At 41.5% G+C, this 24071-nt stretch overlaps 1 protein-coding gene across 1 annotated transcript in view; it reads right to left on the minus strand.

Moving 5' to 3' along the window:
* The window catches only part of DEPTOR (DEP domain containing MTOR interacting protein), a 134235-nt gene that overhangs the window by 80735 nt on the left and 29429 nt on the right, over window positions 1–24071 (minus strand). Inside the window, exons 2-3 of the mRNA XM_041768454.1 lie at window positions 9587–9765; window positions 8251–8374 (exon numbers count right to left, since the gene is read on the minus strand). Of these exons, the coding sequence (XP_041624388.1) occupies window positions 8251–8374; window positions 9587–9765 (303 nt within the window). The remainder of the gene's footprint in view (window positions 1–8250; window positions 8375–9586; window positions 9766–24071) is intronic.

A 24071-nucleotide genomic window follows, 5' to 3' on the forward strand; every position in this document is an offset into this window, starting at 1 on the left:
TGGTCAATAAACACAGATTTTTACCATCTTAGCTATTTTTAGGATACAGTTTAATACATTCACATGATTATGCCATCATCACCCCCATCCATCTTGAGACCTTTTTCAACCTCCCAAACTGAAACCCTATACCCACAAAATAATAACTCTCTGCTCCTTCTTCCCCCAGTCTCTGGCAACCTACTCTTTATGAATTTGAGTCCTCTAGGGACCTCGCATGAGGTCCCTAGACTAGAATCATACATTTGTCCATTTATGACTGATGCTACTTAACTAGCAAAATGTCACCTGTGTTGTAGCATGTGTCAGAATTTTCTTCCTTTTTAAAGCTAAGTAGTATTTCATTGTATGAATATACCACATTTTGTTTATCCATTCATCCATCAATGGACATTGGCTACTTTGACTTTTTGTTTATTGTAAACAATGCTGCTATGAATATGTGTGTACAAATATCTGTCCAGGACCCTGATTTCAATTCCTTTGGGTACTTACTCAGAAGTGGAATTGCTGGATCATATGGTAATTACATTTAATTTTTTGAAGACCCCTCCGTACCATTTTTCACAGTAGCTGCACGATTCCCATCAGCAATGCACAAGGGTTCCAGTCTCTCCACATCTTCACCTTCACTGTGATTTATGATTTGTTTTTGTTTGCTTTGGTGATCACCAACCTGATGAGTGTGAAGTGGCTACACCACCACTTGTGTTTCCAATGGCTCTGTGTTCCCAGATGCATTTCACCACCTCTACCTCCCAGTCTCTGGGCATAACCAAATGTGCAGACCCTAGAGCTAGTTCTACTCCCAGAGAATGGGCCAGAACTCAGCTACCTGGACTAAACTAGCCATGAAGTTGACTCCTAGTTGACACTTCCTTGGCAGACTGAAGCTGCAGCTATTAAAAAATAAGAAAACCTTAGGACACCTGGGTGGCACAGTGATTGAGCGTCTGCCTTTGGCTCAGGTTGTGATCCTGGGTCCTGGGATCGAGCCCAACATTGGCTTGCGGCAGGGGGCCTGCTTCTTCCTCTGCATATGTCTCTGCCTTTCTCTGTGTGTCTCTCTTAAGTAAATAAATAAATAATTTTAAAAAAGAAGAAGAAAGCCAAAAAATTAGGTGAACCAGGGCTGGTTGTTTTCAACATGCATATACATTGTCTTCCATATTTCAAATTACATGTATAATGTGTATGGCAGCGTTTATATAGAGATATTATCTGAAAATATAACTGCTGTATAAAATTTTTGTTGAAACTGAAAATGATAAAATAAGAAGTTTGTTTTATAGAGCCTCTCTAGTCTCTCCCTGACAGGTAAATTATTAAACATTTTAATAACCCACCAGGTGAAACACACAATTTTGCAAGACCTGCTATAAAGAAACTTTTTTTTTTTTTTTAAAGAAAAGAAACAAAGAATAGATGGTTAGGAGCATCCAACGAGGACGAAGGTCTAGGTCAAAAGTTTCCCATGACCACATAGAGTTGCACATATAATGAAATCACTTTTTTTTTTTTTACATTTTTGTTCTAAAATGATTTCTAAATACCTTGTGAGAAGAGATGATGGCCCTTTAAAAATAGCATGATTTTAAAACTTCTTAAACAACTAATCTCTTTTCTCAAATAAAATCTCACAAAAATCCCATTTTAAAAAATTTCATGCTTATAACACCACATTTACTTATAAAAGTTAAACAGTGAAAACTATAAGGTAGTTTTGATTAACACAAAAAAAAATACAGAAGTAATAGGACTGGTGAGGATGTTTATTGCTCCCTCAATAATCAGCTACAAAATCCAATTAATTTGTGCATTTTGTGTTAGTTGCCAGGAGGTAATTCTCTGTAGGTCTTGCACATCCCTTCATATCTTGCGAGCAGAAGCACTGACAGCTTATGTTCTAAACTATCTTTTCAAGAATGTTTGCACACACACACAAAAAAAGAATGTTTGCACAATGAACAGACTTGGAAGATAGTGTCTGTCTCTGAAGCAAAAGGGCAGATTGGCTTACTGTCCTGTTTAACAAAGATCATGTCTTGCTTTGTGCTAGAGAGCAGTCTGCTTAAAGATTATTATGAAAAAAAAAAAAACCTCAGGTTCCTCAAGTTTGGGATCCTTTTCTGTAATCCAACCTTGGCAGGTGCCACCTAGCACCCATTATGCTGTTCTATGGGCAACAGTGGCTCAGAGAATTGGCTCCAGAAAATAATACTCTGGTTATTACTATTGCTGAGAGTAACAAACTCTCCTTTTGTCTCCGTCTCCTGTCTTCAGCCAGCGCCCAGGAAAGGTGGCAGGCAAACCTGTTAGCTTGCAAGTGGGGTAAAATCTCAAGATTCTTAACAGTTCTTGATATTAGTTATACAGTATCGAAATCATAACTTGTCACTCAGACAAACAATTGCCAAAGGGAACAACTTTTAACCCACTTACATTGCAATCCTAGGACATTCTTCAATTAAGCCAAGAAGACAGGAAACGTTTATTCTAAGATTCTGTGCATCACTGTTAAGCTGGACAGCCCAAGTAAACTATGAAAGTGCTGTACATAGCCTTTAGAAAGGAATTTTATGAAAGTTTGCAAAATAATTAAAATATATTTTGAACACAAAATTTGAACAAATTTGTAGAACTCAGTATCTCCATTTGAAAAGCACTTTCATCCCAGAAATGGAACAAGGTGGGGTCAAAAGCTTGAAGACTTCATGTTTTTTTGTTCCAGCTCCATGATTTAAAGTCACATCAGTCATTAAACCCCTCTCCAGCTCATGTTCCCCATCTCTAGAGGGGGACTGATTGTGTCTACTGGGTTTAACACCCAGAGTTCACAGGGAATCAAACAAGTTAACTTTGTAAACTCTAAGAAGGAGAGACAAGGTAAACCTCTGGCTACTGTTGTTTGCCATTAAAAGCAAGTTCTCTGTAGCTCTTTCATGGAACCAGCTTAGCAGCTCACAGCAATCACAGCATGCAGAGTCCTTTGTTCATTCAACAAATATTTATTGTGCCAGGCACTGGGAGGGAACAGGAAAAAGATCCCAGGGGCACATGGTAGAGAAACTTCTGATAAGATAAAACACACAAAAGGGCTTTTCCCCTTTGGATATAGTTTCTCCCTTATATTTCCCTTCCGTCCTATGGAGGAGAGAATATAAAGGAAGAAGTTGGAACGCAACAGAGATATAATGGCATACAGGCATTTTAAAGCAATGCTTCAATCAAGCTTATGGTCCTAAGCGAACTAAATAGACTATTATTAGTGTCTGAAGAGAGAAACGCTCGCTGCTGAGAAAACCAAAAGGCCCTTTAGGTGAAACACTAAACTAATGTCTGTATGAACCAGACCTGGAAGGAAGCTACCTCCATGCTAACCCTAAGGTTAAATTAGAACTGAGAAGTCTCCTCCAGATCTCATAATGAAATCAGGGTTAGTTAAAAATGTGCATTTCAACTATCAGTTTTCATAAAAAAAGAAAAAAATGAGTCCAAATTGTGCCTCAAACTCATTCTCTTTTATAGCTACCTCCATTTATCAGCATATGCAGCACTTGATAATCCTGAGTTTAACTTGTATTAAAGAGATCTATTTTGCTAATTGTAGAATGATAATCAAATTTTACAGTTCGAGGGATGCCTGGGTGGCTCAGTGGTTGAGCATCTGCCTTTGGCTGAGGGCGTGATCCCGGGGTCCTGGGATCGAGTCCTGCATCGGGCTCCCTGCATGGAACCTGCTTCTCCCTCTGCCTATGTCTCTGCCTCTCTCTGCGTGCCTCTCATGAATAAATAAAATATTTTTTAAAAATGTTATAGTTTGGAATATGTACCTGAAATATCTTCTACCATGTGACAGCAGCATACACAGATTCCACCTTGTTCTTCTAAGTCATGGATATTTATCCTGCTCATGCAGGTTTCATTTGAAAAGTAAAAATTGTACCACCTGGGAGAATGTGAGTAACATTCACATGTTGTGTGTCTGGGGTGCTTGGACCCATGCAAAATTGAGTAGGAAACGGTAAGTGCCTCCTGGAGAGATGACATGCCTTCTTCTAGGTACCTTCAGGCCACAGTGAAGGCTTGATGAAAGCTTGTTGATGGAAGTGCATCATGTCCTGAATGTGCTCAGATGAACTGCTCAAAATGACAAAGTCTGGGCATTGAATCAGGGGCGCACATCCTCTTTCTCACTCTTCCTTCCAGCTGGCAGCAGGAGATGAGCAACAGGATATGCTCATACTCTGAGGTAGGCCCTGTCCTGTGTGCTTATTCATCACGTTCGTTTAGTCCCCACGAGAAATCTAAAAGTCAGTATGTTCATATAGGAGGGCAATTGCAGGCACAGAGAGGTGAAGACACTTGCCAAGAAGGCACAGAGCCAGGATTCACACCCAGGCAGCTTGGCTCCTGGACTCTTCTATGCTAGGCTAAATGATAATAGGTATCATTTATTTATATTATGATTTACTACTCTAATAGCAGCGGCTAATATTTCTTGGGTTCTTACTCTTTGCCAAGTGCTGTGCTTAGCAATATACAGACTGTAAAATCCAACAGTCTTCCCAAGTGAGACCCAGCCTTACCTCCATTTATGACTACAGATCAGTGGGGTTGAGCAGCTGGCTCAAGGTCGCAGGGCAAGCCATTTGGGAGGGTGGGATTGGAGAGCAGTGACTGAAAACCACACCCACTGTCACTCACTATGCGGTGGACTCCTGTCACCACGTCTCTTGTAACCTTCCTCATGGTGGGACACACTGAAAGGGCCGAGCTTTTGCCCCTCACCCAGTATTTGTTTGAGTACCTCTGAGTTAAATTAACTGGAGTGACATGGTCCTTAAGAGGCAGCAGAGTCACTGAATTTTCATTTTGAAATATAGCTTTGTCCTACAAGCTAGCTGACTGAGAAACACCTCTACAGGTTAGAAAGCCAAGGTTCCCCAAAATCAGCCTGGTTCAGCAAAACCCCGGACAGAAACCACTTGGTTTCACAAAGTTCTATTAATAACACAGAATAAACAAGCAAGAGGAAAGCAAAAAGGAAATATTGACCAGACAGACAGCCACCCAGAGCTGCTGGGAGGGTGTGGGGAACAGAAGGTTGCACACCTGCCACCCTGAGTTCAGGTGTCTCCTCTGTCCTTCTCATGCAGTTTCACCATCATACAGAATTGACTTTATTGCCTCAGGTCCTAGATGCTCCTTCTGAAAACAGGGTAATCATGTAATCTTCCATTTATTTTATATTGTATTTTATACTGTTATTTACTACACTATTATTTCTATTATTTTTTACTATTCTATTATTACTCTATTAAGAGAATTCACCTAAATAATCTAGAAGTGCTTTGAGGAGCTTAGTTTACAAATAAAAGACATTTGTTTTTTTTTATCACATTTCATAGAATATCATGAGGTTTATCTCTCTCTCTCTCTCTCTCTCTTTTTAATTACAATACCATTGACTATATTCCCTATGTTCTTTCGTCCCTAATCTATAGGTAGATTTATCTTGAAGGAAATCACTCTACTTTTCCAATGTCTCCTTGGAATGTTTTCAGTCACTTTTTACAGAAATTCCATACTCAGATATTTTACAAACCCCATGTTACATGTTAAGATAAACTACATCTTGAAAAAACATTGATTTCATTAATTTGATGTCCATAAAAATAAGTAATGATACATCTTTCCTAATAATAAATTTTTTTTCTAAAATTTATCAATAGCCTAATAGCAATAAATTTGGGGCTTAGGGGATGCCAAGGTGGCTCAGTGGTTGAGCATCTGCCTTCAACTCAGGGCATGATCCTGGGGTCTCGGGATTAAGTCCCATATCAGGTTCCCCGCAGGGAGCCTGCTTTTCCCTCTGCCTCTCTCTATCTCTCATGAACAAATAAATAAAATCTTTGGGAGGAAAAAAAATCTTGGGCTTTGGGCTTCTGGATTAAAATCCCAGATATTTTATTAGTGAAGTGACCTTGGGTAAGAACTTGAATTTCTCCCTACCACATTTCCTCATCCATTAAATGGGTACAATTGATCTAAATCAGGGTTTGTTATGATGGTCAAATAAATGGGCTAGTCAGGATGTCTACATAGTTATTAACCAACCAATGTTATTGATTGTTATTATTTTAAAAGGAACATATATTTTGCAAAGCCTTCTTTCACAAATGTTAGAGGTATCCTAAACAACTGTTCTGGCAAAAACAAAAATATATATATACATATATTTATGGAAAAAATCAATATTAAAATAAAATTCTTGAAAAGATGAGCTATGAACAAAACTATTTACTTCTTCATATTATTTTTGAAAGTATACAAAGCTTACAGAATAATAGTACATGTTGAGATTCATGGAAAGTATATCCAGGGAAACATGGAAAATACAATAAAAATGATTAAGTAAATATACATGCTAAATGAAAGTGATCAAGTAGGTACATTGAGCCATCATTCCAAAGGCCCCAAAGTTTGTTCCACATATGTTCCAGCAACCAAGAGTAGGGCCAAGAATGAGAGGTGGCAACTAGTTCATGCAAGGTTAAGTACTGATTAAATTACTGTTCCTAGTACTAATTTCACAAGCAGTTTGAAGAAATAAGCTTACTTGGAAATTGATATACTGAATACTAATGACTGGAAAGCTAAGTGCACACAGAAAAAAAGACAGCAATATTGATCCATGAAAATGACACATATGTTTTTAACATAGAATTTTATAGTTTGAAAGGACTGTCATAGTGATCTAAATATATAACACCTGCTAGGTGCTAATTTCCAAAAAGAGCTAAGAAAGTAAAAGAAAACAGTAACAATGGTAGATTCTTAATTATAGGAAACAAACTGAGGGTCACTGAAGAGGAAGGGGGTAGCGGGATGGGGTAACTGGGTGATGGGCATTAAGGAGGGCACGTGATGGACTGAACACTGGATGTTATATAAGACTGAGGAATCACTGACTTTTACTTGAAACTAATAATACATGATATGTTAATTAAATTTAAATAAATATATTTTAAAAACAGCAACAAAACATATACACACACTCAGATACACAAATGGAGTTGCTCATGGATCCCTTCCATTCAAATTCATGTGAGCCAGGAGATGAGGGATTTTCTGCACTTGGGTATAGAAAGCAAGTGATGGGAGAAGTAACACATAGAGGGCATTATAAGTGGCTGGACAATACCAGCTTCAGGTGGTCATCACTACCAGACTCATAACTAAAATGGCTATCATCTCTGGGACTGACAATGTACCATAGTTACCAAGCTAAATATTTAAGTATTTGACACATTTATTCTTTTAATTCCCACAGCAGCACTGAACACCTAGGAGGTAGGTACCATCACCACTCCTATGTCATAACAGAGGACACTGAGGTTTACAGAGGTAAGGTCACAGGGCCAGAATCAAACATATGTGGCTCTTAACCATCATGCTACTTAATCTGACGTCCCCATCCCGACCCACCTCCCCATGCACCAACCCACCCGTGACAGAGTAGGCTCTTTGGTGTGATAAATACTGATTTTCAACTCCCTCAAGCCTTGAAAGGCAGCCAGAGTTAAGGAGGGGTGTCATGCTCCTGCACTCCTTTCTCTAATGGCTGTCCTGGAAAAAACCAAGAGAGGTGGGATGTAAAAGAGACCACAGGAACAGCAGTTCAGCTCAGAGACAGACCACTGGGGAGATCTGAAACCCAGCAACTGAATGTTCCTGGACCACAGTGCATTCCTCTCTTCAAAGAGCTGAGAGATTATTCCTCTTAGGCCATCCAGCTATCTGAATTTCTCTCACTACTCATCTCTTGACCTGAATGTGAACTTTCCCTGTACTTGACACTACTCCTCCAGCCACTTACAAGACTCAACCTCCAAGTTATACAACAGTATTCAAAAGAGAAAACAGGCAACTGCATTACTTGATGGCAAACATCAAGCTCCAACCTTTTATTTCTGGAGTTTTGTTAAATAGACTTAAATATAGAAAATAAATATTTAAATATTTTCTATTTAAATAAATCCTTTATTAAGAATCTTACGAAATCAACTTAATTTCTGGCAAAGAGAAAAGCAAATGAGTGATCGAGTTTTCCCATATTAAAAGGAACAGTTATGTAACCATCCCACATGGAAGAGCCAGGCTGAAGTCAGAATGATAAAAGACCAAAATAGCCCTGCTTCTCTCCACAAGTTAAGATCACAGTGGGGGATTTCATGGGTGACATACTTCTCATACAGCCTCTGTCCCCTCATGAAGGCCTTCACTTCATTGTCCAACGGGAAGGTACCGTCGTCCTTTCTAAAACGGTAGAAGAGTTTGACATCCTTGAACTCCTTATGCTCATCACACACTGAAACACAATATACACAGAGAGGCAAATAAGAAAAAAAACTTATTTAATTCCTCAAATGAAGTAAGATGTTAATTAAGACTTGTTTTACTACCTAATTTCCGAAGCACCCTACTGTCAGGTTTAATACATGTATTTAGCACAATACCTGGAATAGAGGAAGTGCTCAGTAATATTAGCTATCATCATCATCATCGCCACCATCATTATCTAGTAAAAGGGTCACAAAATTCAATGCATCATTCATGCCACAAACTCTTCTTGAGCATACTGGGGCAGGCATCAGCCTCAAAAGAATTTGAAGTCTAGTGAGATAATGAGAAACATCAATATGTAATTAACATATGGTGCGAGGGGGCCATGAAAAGGTGAGGGGATACTGCAGTGAGAGATCAAAGAAGGAGTAACCAGAACCCCAGTAACCTTGCTGCAGGGAATGGACACTTCTCTGAAGAGCTTGCATGTAGGCAGACAGCTGAAGAATGGTAAGAAATGGGCAAAAGTGAAGAGAAAGGAAATTCCAGCCCAAAAGAACAACAACATGTGTTGGTCAGGGTTAGAGATTTCAAGGAATGTTCATCAACATTCATGGAACCATGGAGAGCAACAGAAAAACTTGGAAAACCCCTTAAATGTCTAGCAGCAGGAGAATGGGTACTTCTATGATGGCATAATTATCTATGGCATACATAGCAGCGGAAATAAGCAAACGAGATATGCCATCAACAGGGGTGGATCTCACAAATGGTGTGATGATCAAGTTGTAAAGGAATAAACATGCATTTTTATAATGATTTAAAGTGCTTAAAACAATATGATACCTTGCTAAGAGATGCATAAACAGAAAGGAAAAGGTATGAAGAAGTAACCGGAAATAAACCCAAATGCCTCTTGGAGGAAGAAGGGGAATGTCACTGGAGAGAGTTGCACAGGAGACCAAGGGTTTTATTTCTTAAATGGGTAGGTTCAGGGGATGCCTGGGTGGTTCAGTGGTTGAGCATCTGCCTTTGGCTCAGGTTGTGATCCTGGGGTCCTGGGATCGAGTCCCACATCAGGTTCCCCTCAGGGAGCCTGCTTCTCCTTCTGCCTCCTTCTCTGTGTCTCTCATAAATAAATAAATAAAATCTTTTTAAAAAGATGAGTAGGTTCAGATCTGGAGTAGAAGACATGGTCCTTGGTTTCTTCCCAAGTCACCTTGGCCACCCTACTCACCGTGATGAATGATGCCCCGGTCTGCTAACTTCTGCATGAGTTTGATTGCTGTCTCTCTGTCAGAAGCCTCTTTGTGCTCAATCAGCCAGTCAATCAGTTCTTTTGCGACAAAGCAGTTTGGGTAGGTTTTGAGATGATGTCGCCTATCTTTAATAACTTTTTCTTCATGCAGCCTGAGCCTGGAAAGAAAATTTGGCAATCACTTTAGAATTTTTCAATGACAACACAAATCATTAAGTTAATCCCAGAGCTCAGGAAATGCATCAGGGTGCCACTCACATATCTGTGTGTCAGTAGGGGGTTTCTACACTGTCAGAGTCCAGAGGCCCAGGAAATGATTCTACCCCCAAATCTACAGAGGATACAGGAAAATTGGAGGGAAAACAACCATGGACAAATTACAGCTCTCCTACCACTGGGGAGACTGAGAAAGTCTTTCTCACCCCTGCTCTGGTTAATGTCTTCTCTTTATCCCTCCGCCAAGGGGCTTATGCCTTCAACCAAACAACAAACTCTAAAAACTTGCTGCAACCAAGTAGTTCCTCTTCATTACAGATTCCTTAGGGCCCACTACATCTGCATTTATGCATTTATGTAACAGATATGGATGAGTGTCCACCATCTGCCCATTAAGTATTTCCAAGCATTAGAGACCTATGTAGGGAAGTAACGCAAAGATCCTGGCCTTTGCCTGTTCCTCTTTCTATAGGGGCAACAGCTAATCCTTTGGTGAGGCTTACTAGGTTCCAGGTGCTGATTTCTGAGCACATTCTATAGACATTTGCAGCAACCTCATAAAAAATTATTATCATCTCCACTTTTTTTTTTTTATAGCAGAGAGAACCAAGGCCTCAAAGAGATTAAATGACTTGTCACACAGCTAACAAGCGATGAAAATTAAATTTGCACCTGATGGTCTCATTTCAGAGTCTGACTTTCCAACTGCCACATCGTGCTGCCTCTAGCCAGAGAGAGATAAACAAAATATCCGGGAGAGATGGATTAAAGCTGTTGGATAAACACAAATTTATTTACATACTGATGGATTAGCATGGAGAAAAGTGGTTGACACAGAGCCTTCCCCTACTCCCTTCAGAACTCAGTGACTTTTTTTCCCAAAGAGTTTTTTTTTTTTTAATAATACATTAAATCAATATTAAATATATTTTTTTTAATTTTATTTATGATAGGCACACAGTGAGAGAGAGAGAGAGGCAGAGACACAGGCAGAGGGAGAAGCAGTCTCCATGCACCGGGAGCACGACGTGGGATTCGATCCCGGGTCTCCAGGATCGCGCCCTGGGCCAAAGGCAGGCGCTAAACTGCTGCGCCACCCAGGGATCCCTCCCAAAGAGTTTTAAACTTGCCTTTAAAAATTTTTTCCCCATTTGTTTTTCCTTCCTTTATCAGCCTGCAATGACTTTTTAATTCTCAAGAGTTTGAATTGGGTGAAACACAAGGTCAGCTTTCTTCCTGCTTCGCCCACATGGTCCTATGCTCCTAACCTCATATTCTCAACATCATTGAGAAATAGGAGTGCCACATGAGTAAATAACACAATTTCTGTGTGAGCAAGGCAAGTGGCTGTTTATTTCTTCCTCTGTTAAATGGAGACAATTATGCTCACCCTATCCTTGGCCATGTTGACACTGGGTAACAAAATATCTATATGGCATTGGCACCCAGCACAGTGCCTGGCACATAATAGGCCCCAACCTTCTTTCTTCCATGCCCTAAGGAAGGAACTAGACTATACTTTTGCCTGCTCTTTGAACAGAGTTCACCTAATGAAATTTAATGGTGATAGCCATGAAACCCACAGGGGTTGTGAGTGCAGGTTGGGAGCATACTGGGCTGGGGTTCTGAAGCTTAGATCTCTTCCTTGCAGATCACTCTTAGAGGCTGAAGTGTCTTTCCCTTAAATTCACATATTGAGGCCCTAACCCCTGGTAATTCAGAATGTGACTATATTTGGAGATAGGGTATTTTAAAAAGTAATGAAATTAAAATGAAGTCACGAGAATGGCCCTAATCTAATGACTAGTGTCCTTATAAGGAGAGGAGATTAGGACATACTCATGTACAGAGAGAAGACCATGTGAAGACACATGGAGAAGGTGGCTACCTACAAGCCAAGGAGCTAGGTCTCAGACAAACCAACTCTGCCAACACCTTGATCTCAGATTTTCAGCCCCAGGAACTCTTAGAAAGTACATTTCATTTCAAGCCACTCTGTCTATGAGACTGTATAACGCCAGTCTGAGCTAAGACAACCAGGAAGTGCTAAAGACCGGAGGCACCTGAAAAGTCTGGAGATAAAGTGCTCATCTGGGATATCAACGGGGAGAAGGGAGAAGAGGATAGAAAAAAGAATCCTAACCCCTGTAAACTGCATAGAAAGAAAAAAACAATTTTAATTGCATTCCTACTATATGCCCAGTATCATACTAAGCATTTGCACATATGCTGACTCAAGGTGCATCCCCCAAGTTCATATATCAAAATACTAAACCCTAAATTTCAGTTATTAAGGCAATCAGGAACACAAGACTAGAAATATGAACTCTTGGCTCTCATCCTGACACCGCCAGTAATTCCAAATGATCAAAACTCTGAGCACCAGAATCTTCCCTGATAAAATGGGGATAATTATATCCATGCTGATTACTTCATCTCATAGTTGCAAAGTTCATTAATAAAGTAAGCATTTGAGCCCTTACTCTGTGCTAGACACTGTTTTAACTGCTTTACTGATCAATCCTCCCTGACACAGGTAACGTTAAAACCACAATACCAATGTAGAGTTGGAATTATTAATAAAAAAATAAATGAAGCCTAATAAAAAAAAAAAAACACGTTCACATAGGCGTGCTAAAGTCTCACATGAATCCTTCTAATTAATTCAGTGACAATGACACTGGGTAATTTGTTTAACATGCTCAAAGTGTCAGAATGCAAAACATTAATTCTTAGACATGATGTCTGTCAGAAATCCAAGAATAATGAAGCCCAATTTATTTAGAAATTGAAACATGGAACAAGCTACCATATAATTTGGTGGAGGAGGAATATATTATGAGCCAAAAGAGGAGTTTTAACTCCTATAAACTTTCCAACTTTAAAAAAATTATTAGGTAATGTTTATCTTTTAAATACTACAGAATAGAACCTTTCGGTTACTATCCTGTCATGAACCCAAGCGTGGTGCTAATTCTTGAGCATTCTTGATTCCCACTGATTCCTACCCTGCACAGAGGGGAGAAGCACTAGACTCTCCCTTCATCTCTACCACGGCCTCGTATATTTCCATGTTTAGAAAACTGAGCAGTCAACTGATGGAGGGGAAAGAACTCTGGATCCCAGAGATACTGATTGTTCTAGACACGTTATTGTGGTTAAAAATGTTCAGTAGTGGTGCTACCATTTTTTTAATTTCATAGAAACACAGAATTCTAAAAATGAGCATTAAAAATTGCACCTTCCTGAAAAACCAACCCAATAAAAAGATAAGAATTTTTACACTGCAAACCAAGAGTTTCTGCCCAGCACTGTGGGCACCTAATTTTTGCTGAACAAATGAATATCCAAGCACACTATAGAAATGATGCCATTTTCTTTTTTTTTTTTTATTGGAGTTCAATTTGCCAACATATAGCATAACACCCAGTGCTCATCCCATCAAGTGCCCCCCTCAGGGCCCGTCACCCAGTCATCCCAACCCCCCACCCACCTCCTCTTCCACCACGCCTTGTTCGTTTCCCAGAGTTAGGAGTCTCTCATGTTCTGTCTCCCTTTTCTGATATTTACTACTCATTTTTTCTCCTTTCCCCATTATTCCCTTTCACTATTTTTTATATTCCCCAAGTGAATGAGATCATATAATGTTTGTCCTTCTCCTACTGACTTACTTCACCCAGCATAATACCCTCCAGTTCCATCCATGTCGAAGCAAATGGTGGGTATTTGTCGTTTCTAATGGCTGAGGAATATTCCATTGTATACGTAGACCACAGCTTCTTTATCCATTCATCTTTTGATGGACACCGAGGCTCCTTCCACAGTTTGGCTCTTGTGGACATTGCTGCTAGAAACATCGGGGTGCAGGTGTCCCGGCGTTTCACTGTGATGCCATTTTCAAAAAGGTAAGGAGGCTTTTCACTAATGTCATAGGAGTCCCCACCCCACAACTGAGTAACCATCTATTACCATGGAAGTTATCTAAGTCTTTTCACAAAACTATTGATGCTTTCAATTGCAGAGTCATCAATCTCCAAAGTTTTAATCCCTGTTATATGTGTGTGTGTATGGGTGTTTTTTCAAAAAACATTCCCTTTTACTTGAAGTCAACTTTCCCCTGACAGGTTTTCACAACTTTCAACAGGCTAAGATGCACAGAGATCTCCAAAAAGGGACAAGAGTAAGGAATATTTCAACACCTTAGTGGAAAATGGAAATGTTGTGTAACTAAGCCTCTCATGGAATAGAAAGACTCTAGAAAATACTGTGCAGGGGACTAAAAGTCACACTTTCAAACATGACAGGTTGCCTGGACATGCCAGTCACATTTTCAGTCACGTCCAACATCCCCTTTGATTTAAAACTGCCTTCCACACCTTACCACCTCAGGCAGGGTTCACAACCCTGGGTCTGTTTTCAGAAAGAGCCCTCGACCTGTGGCGACCCCTGCACATACATGCCCGTGGGCTGTTTATGAGGAGACCAGAGATACAAGATCTTACCCAATTCAAGTGACGTAATCAGTGAAAGCCAAGCAGAATGGCTCCCGCTAAGACATAAATTCTGTTTGTGCCACAGGAACACTTTCTTCAAGTGGAACTCACCCAGATGTCAATGTGTAAAACAGAGCAATGTGGGCTGTTCTACTAAAAGGCTGCCAAGTCCAGAGGATTTCCTGGTTTTTCCCATTTTGTTCTCCCATGTACACCCTTCACATCCCTGAGGCTATCTCCAAGCAATTCCTAGAGCAAAAGTGAACAAGCTCCATGACCAGAAGACTCTGCGGAAACTGGTTGACCAGGAATGAGAGGGGAGTGGGGAGGCCAGCACAGCAAAGCTAAGAGATGAGGAGAAAGTGGTTGCCCATAAGGGACAGCAAGAGAGGCCTGTCTATGGAGAGCCTTGGTGATTTTCAAGTTCTTCTTCCTTGCTATGCCCACCCTAATAACAACTAGAGTAGTCCCAATCCCTTCAGGTGGCTCAGAAGCCTGGATTCTCTGCATCCAAAGAACCACACCTGCTCACGCTCTAAGGAGGCCTTCCAAACTTCCTCACCCCCTTCTCACCTCCCAACCACAAGCACACCCGCCTTGAGATCTGAACACACTGGACTCTTCCCCAACCCTGTGTATGCCATCACCTTCCATGCCTCTGCTCAAGACAGAGATCCCTCCTTCTGCCTTCGATAATTCAAAAAATTGTATTTGCTCTTCAGCTTAAATGGCACCTCCTCTGTGAACATTCCCCCAGCCTTCGAAAGCCAGAACACCTTCTTTCCTCCTCTCTCCCACACTATTTTAGTGTCACGAGTGAAACATTCATCCCACTATATTACAGCTAGATGAGGAGCAAGAAACCAAGGGAGAGTTGCTTATTTATTTTTGTAATTCTGGTGCCTACTGCATAGTAGGGGATAGATTCTCATTGATGTGAAAAAATCAATTAGTTCATACAATGTACTCAGCATTAAGAAGGCACAGGGCAAAACCGTCTTCTGATGAACAGTCCAAATCGATCTACACTGAACCACTGGGGAAAATAACCATGTCTATTTTAACTGTATTTTCAATACCACTGGCTGAGGAATTTAAATACGAAAACCACCTTCCCATCGTTCATTGCAGACAGCTGGTTCACACGCTTTAGACTCAAGGTGATTTTGTAATATTCTATTCTTGTCCAGCTAAGCAGCTGCTGGGCTTGCATCAGACAATTTCCTCTTCTAGCCCTAGGAGAACAAACACTACTGAGCGCAGGGTGTTAATAATCCCTGCAAAATTACCCTCCATCTGATAAGAAATGCAGAAATTGTTTTTCAAAAAAAAAATAGCTTGCAGAGAACTGCACAGGTTGTGGGGACCAGGGAACAAACAAAGCAGGAACAGAAAGCACATATTCTCATTTAAAAACAGCGTCATAAATCTCAGCCAAAGTAAACAGTTTAATTAAAAAACACAGCAAGCCAAACAGCAGGGCTGACAGCGTGAGCCTTGTGATTTGGGCATATAGTACCGACATAGATGTGTCGTCAACCCAAAACTGTTGTCTTTCCCAGATGTTCAGTCAATATCTATCCTCAAGGATCAGAGCACTCTGGAGAGAATCACTCTTGATCACCTACCCCTGCAAGAACCCAAGTCTAAAAGGTTGAAAAAAAAAAAGACAGGAACTAACGAAATCTAACCTACTGCATTTTCTTTTAATGTTTGAATTGACTTTATAACTGCAATTTCAAATTATCAAAATGACACACACTCGTGGTAGATAAAAAGAAACTCAAATATGTATAACACGAAGTGGGGGATTGATCATGAATTGATAATTGTCGAAGCCAGGAGACAGGTGCATGGGGTTCACTACTGTATTTACTTTGGAATGTGTTCAAAGATTTTCTTGACCCCCACTTGTCAAAAGAAGCCAATGTTAATAGTGGCTTGTGTATTCCTGCAAAAATCTATGTACATGTGTATACCTATTTTTATGTATTTCTTTATGTGAAATAGGATCATAACACATATTTCACATAGTTTTGCTTCAAGAAGATGCTTGAAATCCCCCAACATGATCAAAACAACAGAACAAATACAGACAGCAATAGAAAGGAAAGAGCATAAAACTGGTTAATGTAAACAGAGCATATGTGACTCTGGAGAGCCAAAAGGAATTGGTTTCAGATCACACACACACACACACACACACACACACACACACAAACACATGCACACTATGCAGAAAGCTGCGGTGACCACCTTCATTGACAGTAATTTCAAATGTTCCACCAGCAAGACCCCTTTTCAGAAGGTTCATCAGCAATGGCTCTGTGAATCATGAACAAAGGCAGAGCCATAAGTTCTACCCAGAGCCTTTCTAGGCCATAGGCCAGAACAGTGCAAGCACATGTATGCTGTGTGCCTTAACACCACACAAATTGAGATGGTAAACAACCCATAACGGAGGCATGTTTGATTCCAAGTCCTATATATCATGCACTATATTTGAGATCTTGATGAGGGAGCATTAGCAGAAACAATAACAGTTATTTTACATTTGAACAGAGCCATACTCTTATCGGAGCTGGGTCTAATGATATCCCTGTGAACAGGAAGGCACTGTCATATTCATTTGACAGATAAGGTGATGTGCTCAAGTCATATTTTAATCAGGAGTATCAGGACTTGAACCCAGATCTTCTGATTTCTACATTTAGAAAGTGTGCCATGACATCAGACTTTAAATGGCAGAAACACCAGTCTTCTGCCTATTTTATGCTCATGTAGACCAAGAAAGAGAAAACATCATGCTAAAGTGCCATGGGAATGTGAACATTTATGCAATTTATAGATCATACAGATACTGCTACCAATATAAATACAAATGAGGCTCACAGAAGAGCCCACAATAGAAGTCATCACACCATCTTCATGTCTGCATTGAGTCAATGTTGTATAATTAAGATGCCACTCCTGGGGGTGGCTTGGGGGTGGGCAGGAAATGGAGCTGTTGAGTTACACCATCCCAGAGTCAGCATCAGTTCATGCTGCACATACACCAAACACTTTTAATGATGTGTGCATAAAAGCTCACAAGGCCCTTTTAAATCTTTTCATCTCATCCAGGAGATAAGAGGTAAATACAGGGTCATGACAGGAAGGTCCCTAAGTCAGCCTTCCTTACCTCATTAGACCTGAGATTTTCACTGAGTCCTTCCTCCTGAGGAGCTTTTCTTCCTGTTCTGAAGGAATGAAGACCAATTGCATCAACATCCCCAGCTCTGATCTCTTTCTCTGATAAGTCAGAAGAACGGTGTTCTGCTTGCAAAGCACCTTTCCAAGAAACCCCAAGATTTTTTCCCCCAAATAGGTCATTATTTGTTTACACCACACCCAGGTGTATCAGGCCTCTAATTGCCATTTTACAGGTGAAAAAACAAGCCCAGAATAGTTCATGGAATTCACTGAGGACACAGTGACTCACAGGACCAATACTGGTTTCTGAGTCAACAGAACAGTTAGCAGCAAGGGCAGGGGTGGGGGATGGTGGGGGGTGGGCAAGAAAGTATAGCTTTCAGGTAGGAATCAGGACTCAGGTGCATTGCTTAGCAAATTAACTTCCTGCTCTCCTCATTCACTAGGTAACCTTCATTCATAGCAAAGCTGTGGAGCCAGACTGGATGGGGTTCAAACACAAGTTCCATCCATCATTTGCTGTATAACTTTGGTTTTTTTAAATTTTTATTTATTTATGATAGTCACACAGAGAGAGAGAGGCAGAGACACAGGCAGAGGGAGTAGCAGGCTCCATGCACCGGGAGCCCGATGTGGGATTCGATCCCAGGTCTCCAGGATCACGCCCTGGGCCAAAGGCAGGCGCTAAACCGCTGCGCCACCCAGGGATCCCTGCTGTATAACTTTGGACAAAACATTCAAACATTCAGCTTCTCAGGACCTTAACTTTCTCATCTATGAAATGGGAATAATAACGTAGGGCTCATATTGTGAGGATAAATGAGAAACTCTATGCAAAGCACTTAGCAGATAATAAGCTCTCAGTAAATGCCAACCCTTGCTGTTATTATTAATGTATTTCATTGTCAGACTTAGCCAAAAGCACCCTCAAGAAGCCACTAACTGTATTTTAGTTGCTTTTTTAGAACAAATGCAGTCTTCAAGTTGCTGATCATTGTTTTTCAAGATAGGTGCAGGATTTTGCGTTAAATTTGCTTAATATCTCTGGGCATGAATCAGGGAGCAACTAAAGTAAATGAGCATCCCTGATCTTCCCTCAAGGACGAGAAAGAGCCCCCCAGGTCAGGTGGCAAGTGGAAGTAGAGAAAACGAAAAGTGAGAGAGAGCGCTCAGTCGCTCCCTAAAAACACAGGGAGGCCTTACTTCCTGTGAGGTCCACTAGAACTAATCTCACTCCTTCTGTGGCCTCAACCAAACTAATAACTAAAATCACTGACTTGTTTTAACAGGAAACAATCTTCAGGCTATCCAGGCCAAGCCCTCCCTGACATCCCTGTTGGACAGATGGGAAAGCTGACAGTAGTTAGGTGACTTGCCCACGTTCAACCCCCCGGAAACTTCAACTTTGGCCTCCTGACTCTAACCAGACTCTCTGAACTCCACAGTGGGATGGCCTGGAAACACCAACTGATGCCACTCTCGCCCATTACTGAGGAGTGGTCCACCGATGGGTGAGCTGGCCTAGACTCTGTCGGTGACAGTCTCTCAAGTCACCTGTCGTCACACCCAGCCTGCACCCCCTCTTGAGAAAGACACAGAATTCCAACAGCACATTTGGTGTTGGAAACTGAAAACTTCTCGAGAAGAAACTGTCTCAGGGCCTATTTTAGACAAAGAAAAAAATACAGAGAAAGATGAAGTACAAAGATCATGAAATAATAACTAAGTATTGTTCATTGGATCCCCCAGTGGAATCTAAAGACTATCAGCCAGGTGCTATGGGGATGAGGAAGCAGTGATGCTCAAAGAAACCCTTTACAAGGTCACCAGGAGGGCTTGTTAACCACAGAGGGCTGGGCCCCACCTGCTAAGTTTCTAATTCAGTAGGTCTGGAGTTGGGCCAAGAATCTATATTTCTTTTTTTAAAGGGTTTTTTTAATTTCTTCATTTGAGAGAGAGTGAGCAAGAGCATGAACAGAGAGGAAGGTTGAGGGAGAGGAGAAGCAGGCTCCCTATTGAGCAGGGAGCCCAATGCTAGGCTCCATCCCAGGAGCCCTGGATCATGACCCTAGCGAAAGGCAGACGCTTAATCCACGGAGACACCCAGGTGCCCCAAGAATCTGCATGTCTAACGATGGTCCAGGTGATGCTAATGTGTTCTTCAGGGAGCACACTTTGCAAATCACCTGGGTTGGAGTGCAACAGAACCAACACTGTGTTGTGGAATGGAAAGAAAAGAGTAAGGTGAGGGGGCAGGGGGAGAGGGGCCATGAGGTGAGTGCTGAGCCAGCAGACCCATGAGGAGGGTGTGGTCCAGGTGGGACATTCTCTCAGGACGTCTGTTTCCAGGCACTGGGGTGCCCTCCCCAGGGAATCAGGAACCTGTGAGTCTACAGCCCACATCTTGACAAAACCATAAAAAGCTGACAAGTGAACTACCTCTGGGGCCTGTGGTGTGATTCTTAGGATCCCTCTTTCCTTTAAATGTATCTTCCCACCTGCTCATTGATGCTCATTCCTCCCTAAGGAGCAACACAGCTGTCCATCCAATAAGAAGGCATAAAAGCCTTTTTTCTTTTTTTAATACTAGTCTTTGGCTGAGGAACAGGTGACGAGCTCACTCGTATTAAATAGAATCAGTTAAGCAGCATATAAATGGTGGCATGGTGTCTCTCCTCATTTTGATTGAGAGGAAGTTTAAAGTAGGAAGTGGGTGACTTTGAAGGGAAAAGAGGAAAAAATTGGTCTGGCAGGTGGGAAGGATGCCCCAAAGCGGAAGCCTGGCTCAGAAAGTGGACCTCCCATTCCTCACAATCTGGGCAGGGCCACGGACACCAGGTACTGTGCTGTCCCTGGGAGGACTCAGGTCACCTAAGTCCAGTGTGTGCAGGTTCTGTCCAGGTAACGTGGCCTCCTGGGGTGGGGAGGGCTCTTACCCAAATTAGGACCTGAGGTTCCTAATCTGGAAAAATGAGCAAACTGACTAGATTCTTTCCAAAAATCTCTTTCGACTCTAACTTCTCTTTTTTTTTTTTTTTTTTATGGACACCCTGAAGAGCCCCCAGGGTAAATCCTCACTCTGGAGATCAAAATAGAACAGAGCATTTAGGGCACATTTTGTACTAAAAAGAGCTACCGCAAACCACAAGGCCCAGGAGCACAGAACAGCAATTTCATTTCCTCTGGGCTTCCAAACAAGGATGAACGTATCAAAGCGAATCCTGTGCTAAGCGTGCTGTACAAACACTGTCTAGGGTTACAGTCCTCTCTAGTCAGCTCACAGGACAGATGCTGGAGCCGCCAGAGCGCCAGGGGCTTTGGGTGTGCAGGTCTATGACACGAGAATAGAAAGTTTCTCTGGGTTTAAAAGTATTTCAAGGGCCCTCAAAAGTGTTATGGGGGGGAGAGCGTCTGGGTGGCTGAGTCAGTTCAGTGTCTGATTCTTGGTTTCGGCTCAGGTTATGATCTCAGGGTGGTGAGATCGAGCCCCACGCGGGGCTCCACGCTGAGAGGGGAGTCTGCTTGAGATGCTCACTCGCGTACTCTCTCTTTCTCACTCCCTCCCTCCCTCCCACTCCCCCCACTTACATACTTGCTCTCTCTTCTCTCCCTCACAAATGAATACATCAGTCCTTTTTAAAAAGTGTTATCGGGACGTCTGCAGCTATTGCGGAAGCTGCTTTTAGCTAAGGGGCTTCTAAAAGATTTCTCAACCAACATACATTTATTGAGTCCCAACTGTGTACCAGGCGTAGCTGGAACAAGTGCTCCTGGTAAACTAGTTTCTGTAGTTCACGGACCATATAATTAAAACCCGTGTTGTCTCTTCAAAATGAAAACGTTATATTCTATGGACATAGGGGCACGTACACACACACACACACACACACACACCAAAGTCTTCATATGTTAAAGCTGAATCTACCCAATTATTTTCCTCTTATTTTATTTCCTGTTTTGACCCAAATGTATCACCTTCATTTCTGCCTGTTACTATACGTATCCTATTCTTTTGGCAGGATATGCTCCTTCTCTTTTCCTATCCATTCAGTAAAGTCTAGCTCAACTTTACCTCCTTCCATGACCTCTTCTCTCATCTAACCAGATATGATCTCGTTTCCCTGACTCCTCTGTGATCTATTTTCTACAATGCTCTTGTTTACCCATATATTGTTTATCACTTCTTTCTTATTTGCACTAATTCTCTTCAACTATGCAACAAATTCTATGCTTGTGGAACTATTTCATTCCTCTTGCATATTTCCCAGAGCATATGGGACAAGGCTATTGATAAATGATATTCAGTATAAGGGTCTGGGCTTCATCTTTGTTTTCAGCTGGACATAAAGAAATATTAGCACAGCACAGAATGTAAAACTTGCATCTTTAGCCTTGGGCCCTTTGGTGGCTGTGTACCCAACCAGGATGCAAATACTTAGCAGCACCTCAAAGCATTTCTGCTATTTTCTTTCTATCAATATGAAGGAATATTTGGACCACATGTGTGCCTTTGACTTTCCCAGATAAATAATGTTAAATGATTCTGCCTTCAGAAAGAACCCAGAGGGGTGCCTGGGTGGCTTGGTCAGTTAAGCATCTGCCTTTGGCTCAGGTCATGATCCCAGGGGCCTGGGATTGAGCCCCATATCAGGATCCCTGCTCATTTGGGAGTTGCTTCTCCCTCTGCCTCTCCCCCCGCCCGCCGCCCTGCCCTCAAATAAATAAATAAAATCTTGGGAAAAAAGGCAGAGTCCACACCCAGGTGTCTGGGTAGCTCAGTCATTTAAGCATCTGACTCTTGATCTCAGCTCAGGTCTTAAGTGCAGGGTCGTGAGTGGCTGAATGCTTAGCCTATTAAAAAAAAAAAAAAACCAAAAGCCCACACTATTCTTCATGGAATGTGTATACAGCATGTGTCTGAGCATTCGCTCAAGCTCTGTCAGGATCCAAGCAGGTCTGGACAGCTATGGCTCAGGCTGGTGGACAGGGCCCTCCAGGAATCCACCAACAGCTCAGCAAAGGAGCCAGACCACCAGAGAAGAGGGAAGTTGGGAGAAGGCTATGGTACCTGGTCAGCCCCAAGGACTCGGAGCCAAATCTGAAGGTGCTGTGGTCACTAAAGTTTTGTGAAGTGACAAGCCAGAGGCAGCCACACCGTGGCAAGAGGGGAACAAGGCATACACAAAAAGAGAATACCGAGAGTCTCAGGTACAGTGAAATACACATGCACACACAAACACTAGGAGACAAGAAAAGTCACAAGTAAGGGCGGTTGAGAAATACCTCAATTACTCCAAAATAAGCACTTTCAGAGGTTAGTAGTCCCTTTAGGTACTTAACACAGTTATATCCAAAAGCTTAGGCTACCTTTCATACCTGGGCGTAGTGTAGACACCAAATCCAGTGGTATTATCATTTTGTTTGTTTGTGACTAACAGAATGCAAGTAAAAGGAAACTGGGAGAATGAATAAGTCATGGGAATAGAAGGCACAGCATAAAGAATGTAGCCAATGATATTCTCAACGTGCTGCATGGTGACAGATGGGAGCCACATGTGCAGTGAGCAAGGGTAATGTGTACACTTGGGGAGTCACTATGTCTTACACCTGAAACTAATGTAACACTGTGTTGTCTACTATGCTCAAAAAAAAAAAAAAAAAAGTAAAAGAAAAAAAGTGAAACCCTGGGAGAAACCCAACTTAAAGATCTACATTTCACTTACAACTATGTATAAAACAAAAGCACTTCTCAGGGACACATAATAAAATACTATTTCACATTATCTAATATCATCCTCTAGAAAATCTTCGCAAACCTGTCAGAGACTCAGCCAGTGAGAATAAACTACTACCAGTCTAGTTATTGGCTTATTTCAGATTCACATTTTCCCTTTCTCAACATAGTTACTGTGACCCTTGTCAACACACTTCTAGCTAAATTTCCAGACCACCTATGTACCAGTGTAGTCCCTGAATACACTTGGCATCTGCTTATTCCTAGCGATGGAGGCTTTGGTGCATATAACCCCATAGATGTAGACCACACTTGTCTGGATTCCAGGTCACTCAGACTGAGGAGCAGAGAGAAGAGGGACCCAGGTGGAAGCAAAAAGCCACCAGCAACAGCCAAGAAGGAATTACATCGTGTGAAAGAAAAACTCTAGTGGTAAATCTGGAGTGTCCAGTTTTCTATATACCTGAGTCCCACCGAGGCTCTACATAGTAATAATGTCACATTCCATGTGTTTAGCACATTATGGCTTGTAAATCACTTCTATACACTTCATCTCACTTGATTTTTGCAAACAACCATCATCTCTCTCAACTCAGGAGGGAGATGATGAACTCCTGCCTACAGATGACAAGAAGGAGGTTTACTATGGTGACCGGAATTGTCACTAGTAGTTTACAAGTGGCAGAGCCGCACATAGCATCTAGAACTTCAGATGTCTCATTTATCAAGACTCTACACTTGGAAGGGTATGTCCAACCTCATTAACAAGAGTATTTCTCTATGGTTACCTCTGTTGATATCAATGGTTGTATCTGTAGTAGTATTTGCA

Source organism: Vulpes lagopus, chromosome 9 (genome assembly GCF_018345385.1).
Source record: "Vulpes lagopus strain Blue_001 chromosome 9, ASM1834538v1, whole genome shotgun sequence".
NCBI lineage: Eukaryota > Metazoa > Chordata > Mammalia > Carnivora > Canidae > Vulpes > Vulpes lagopus.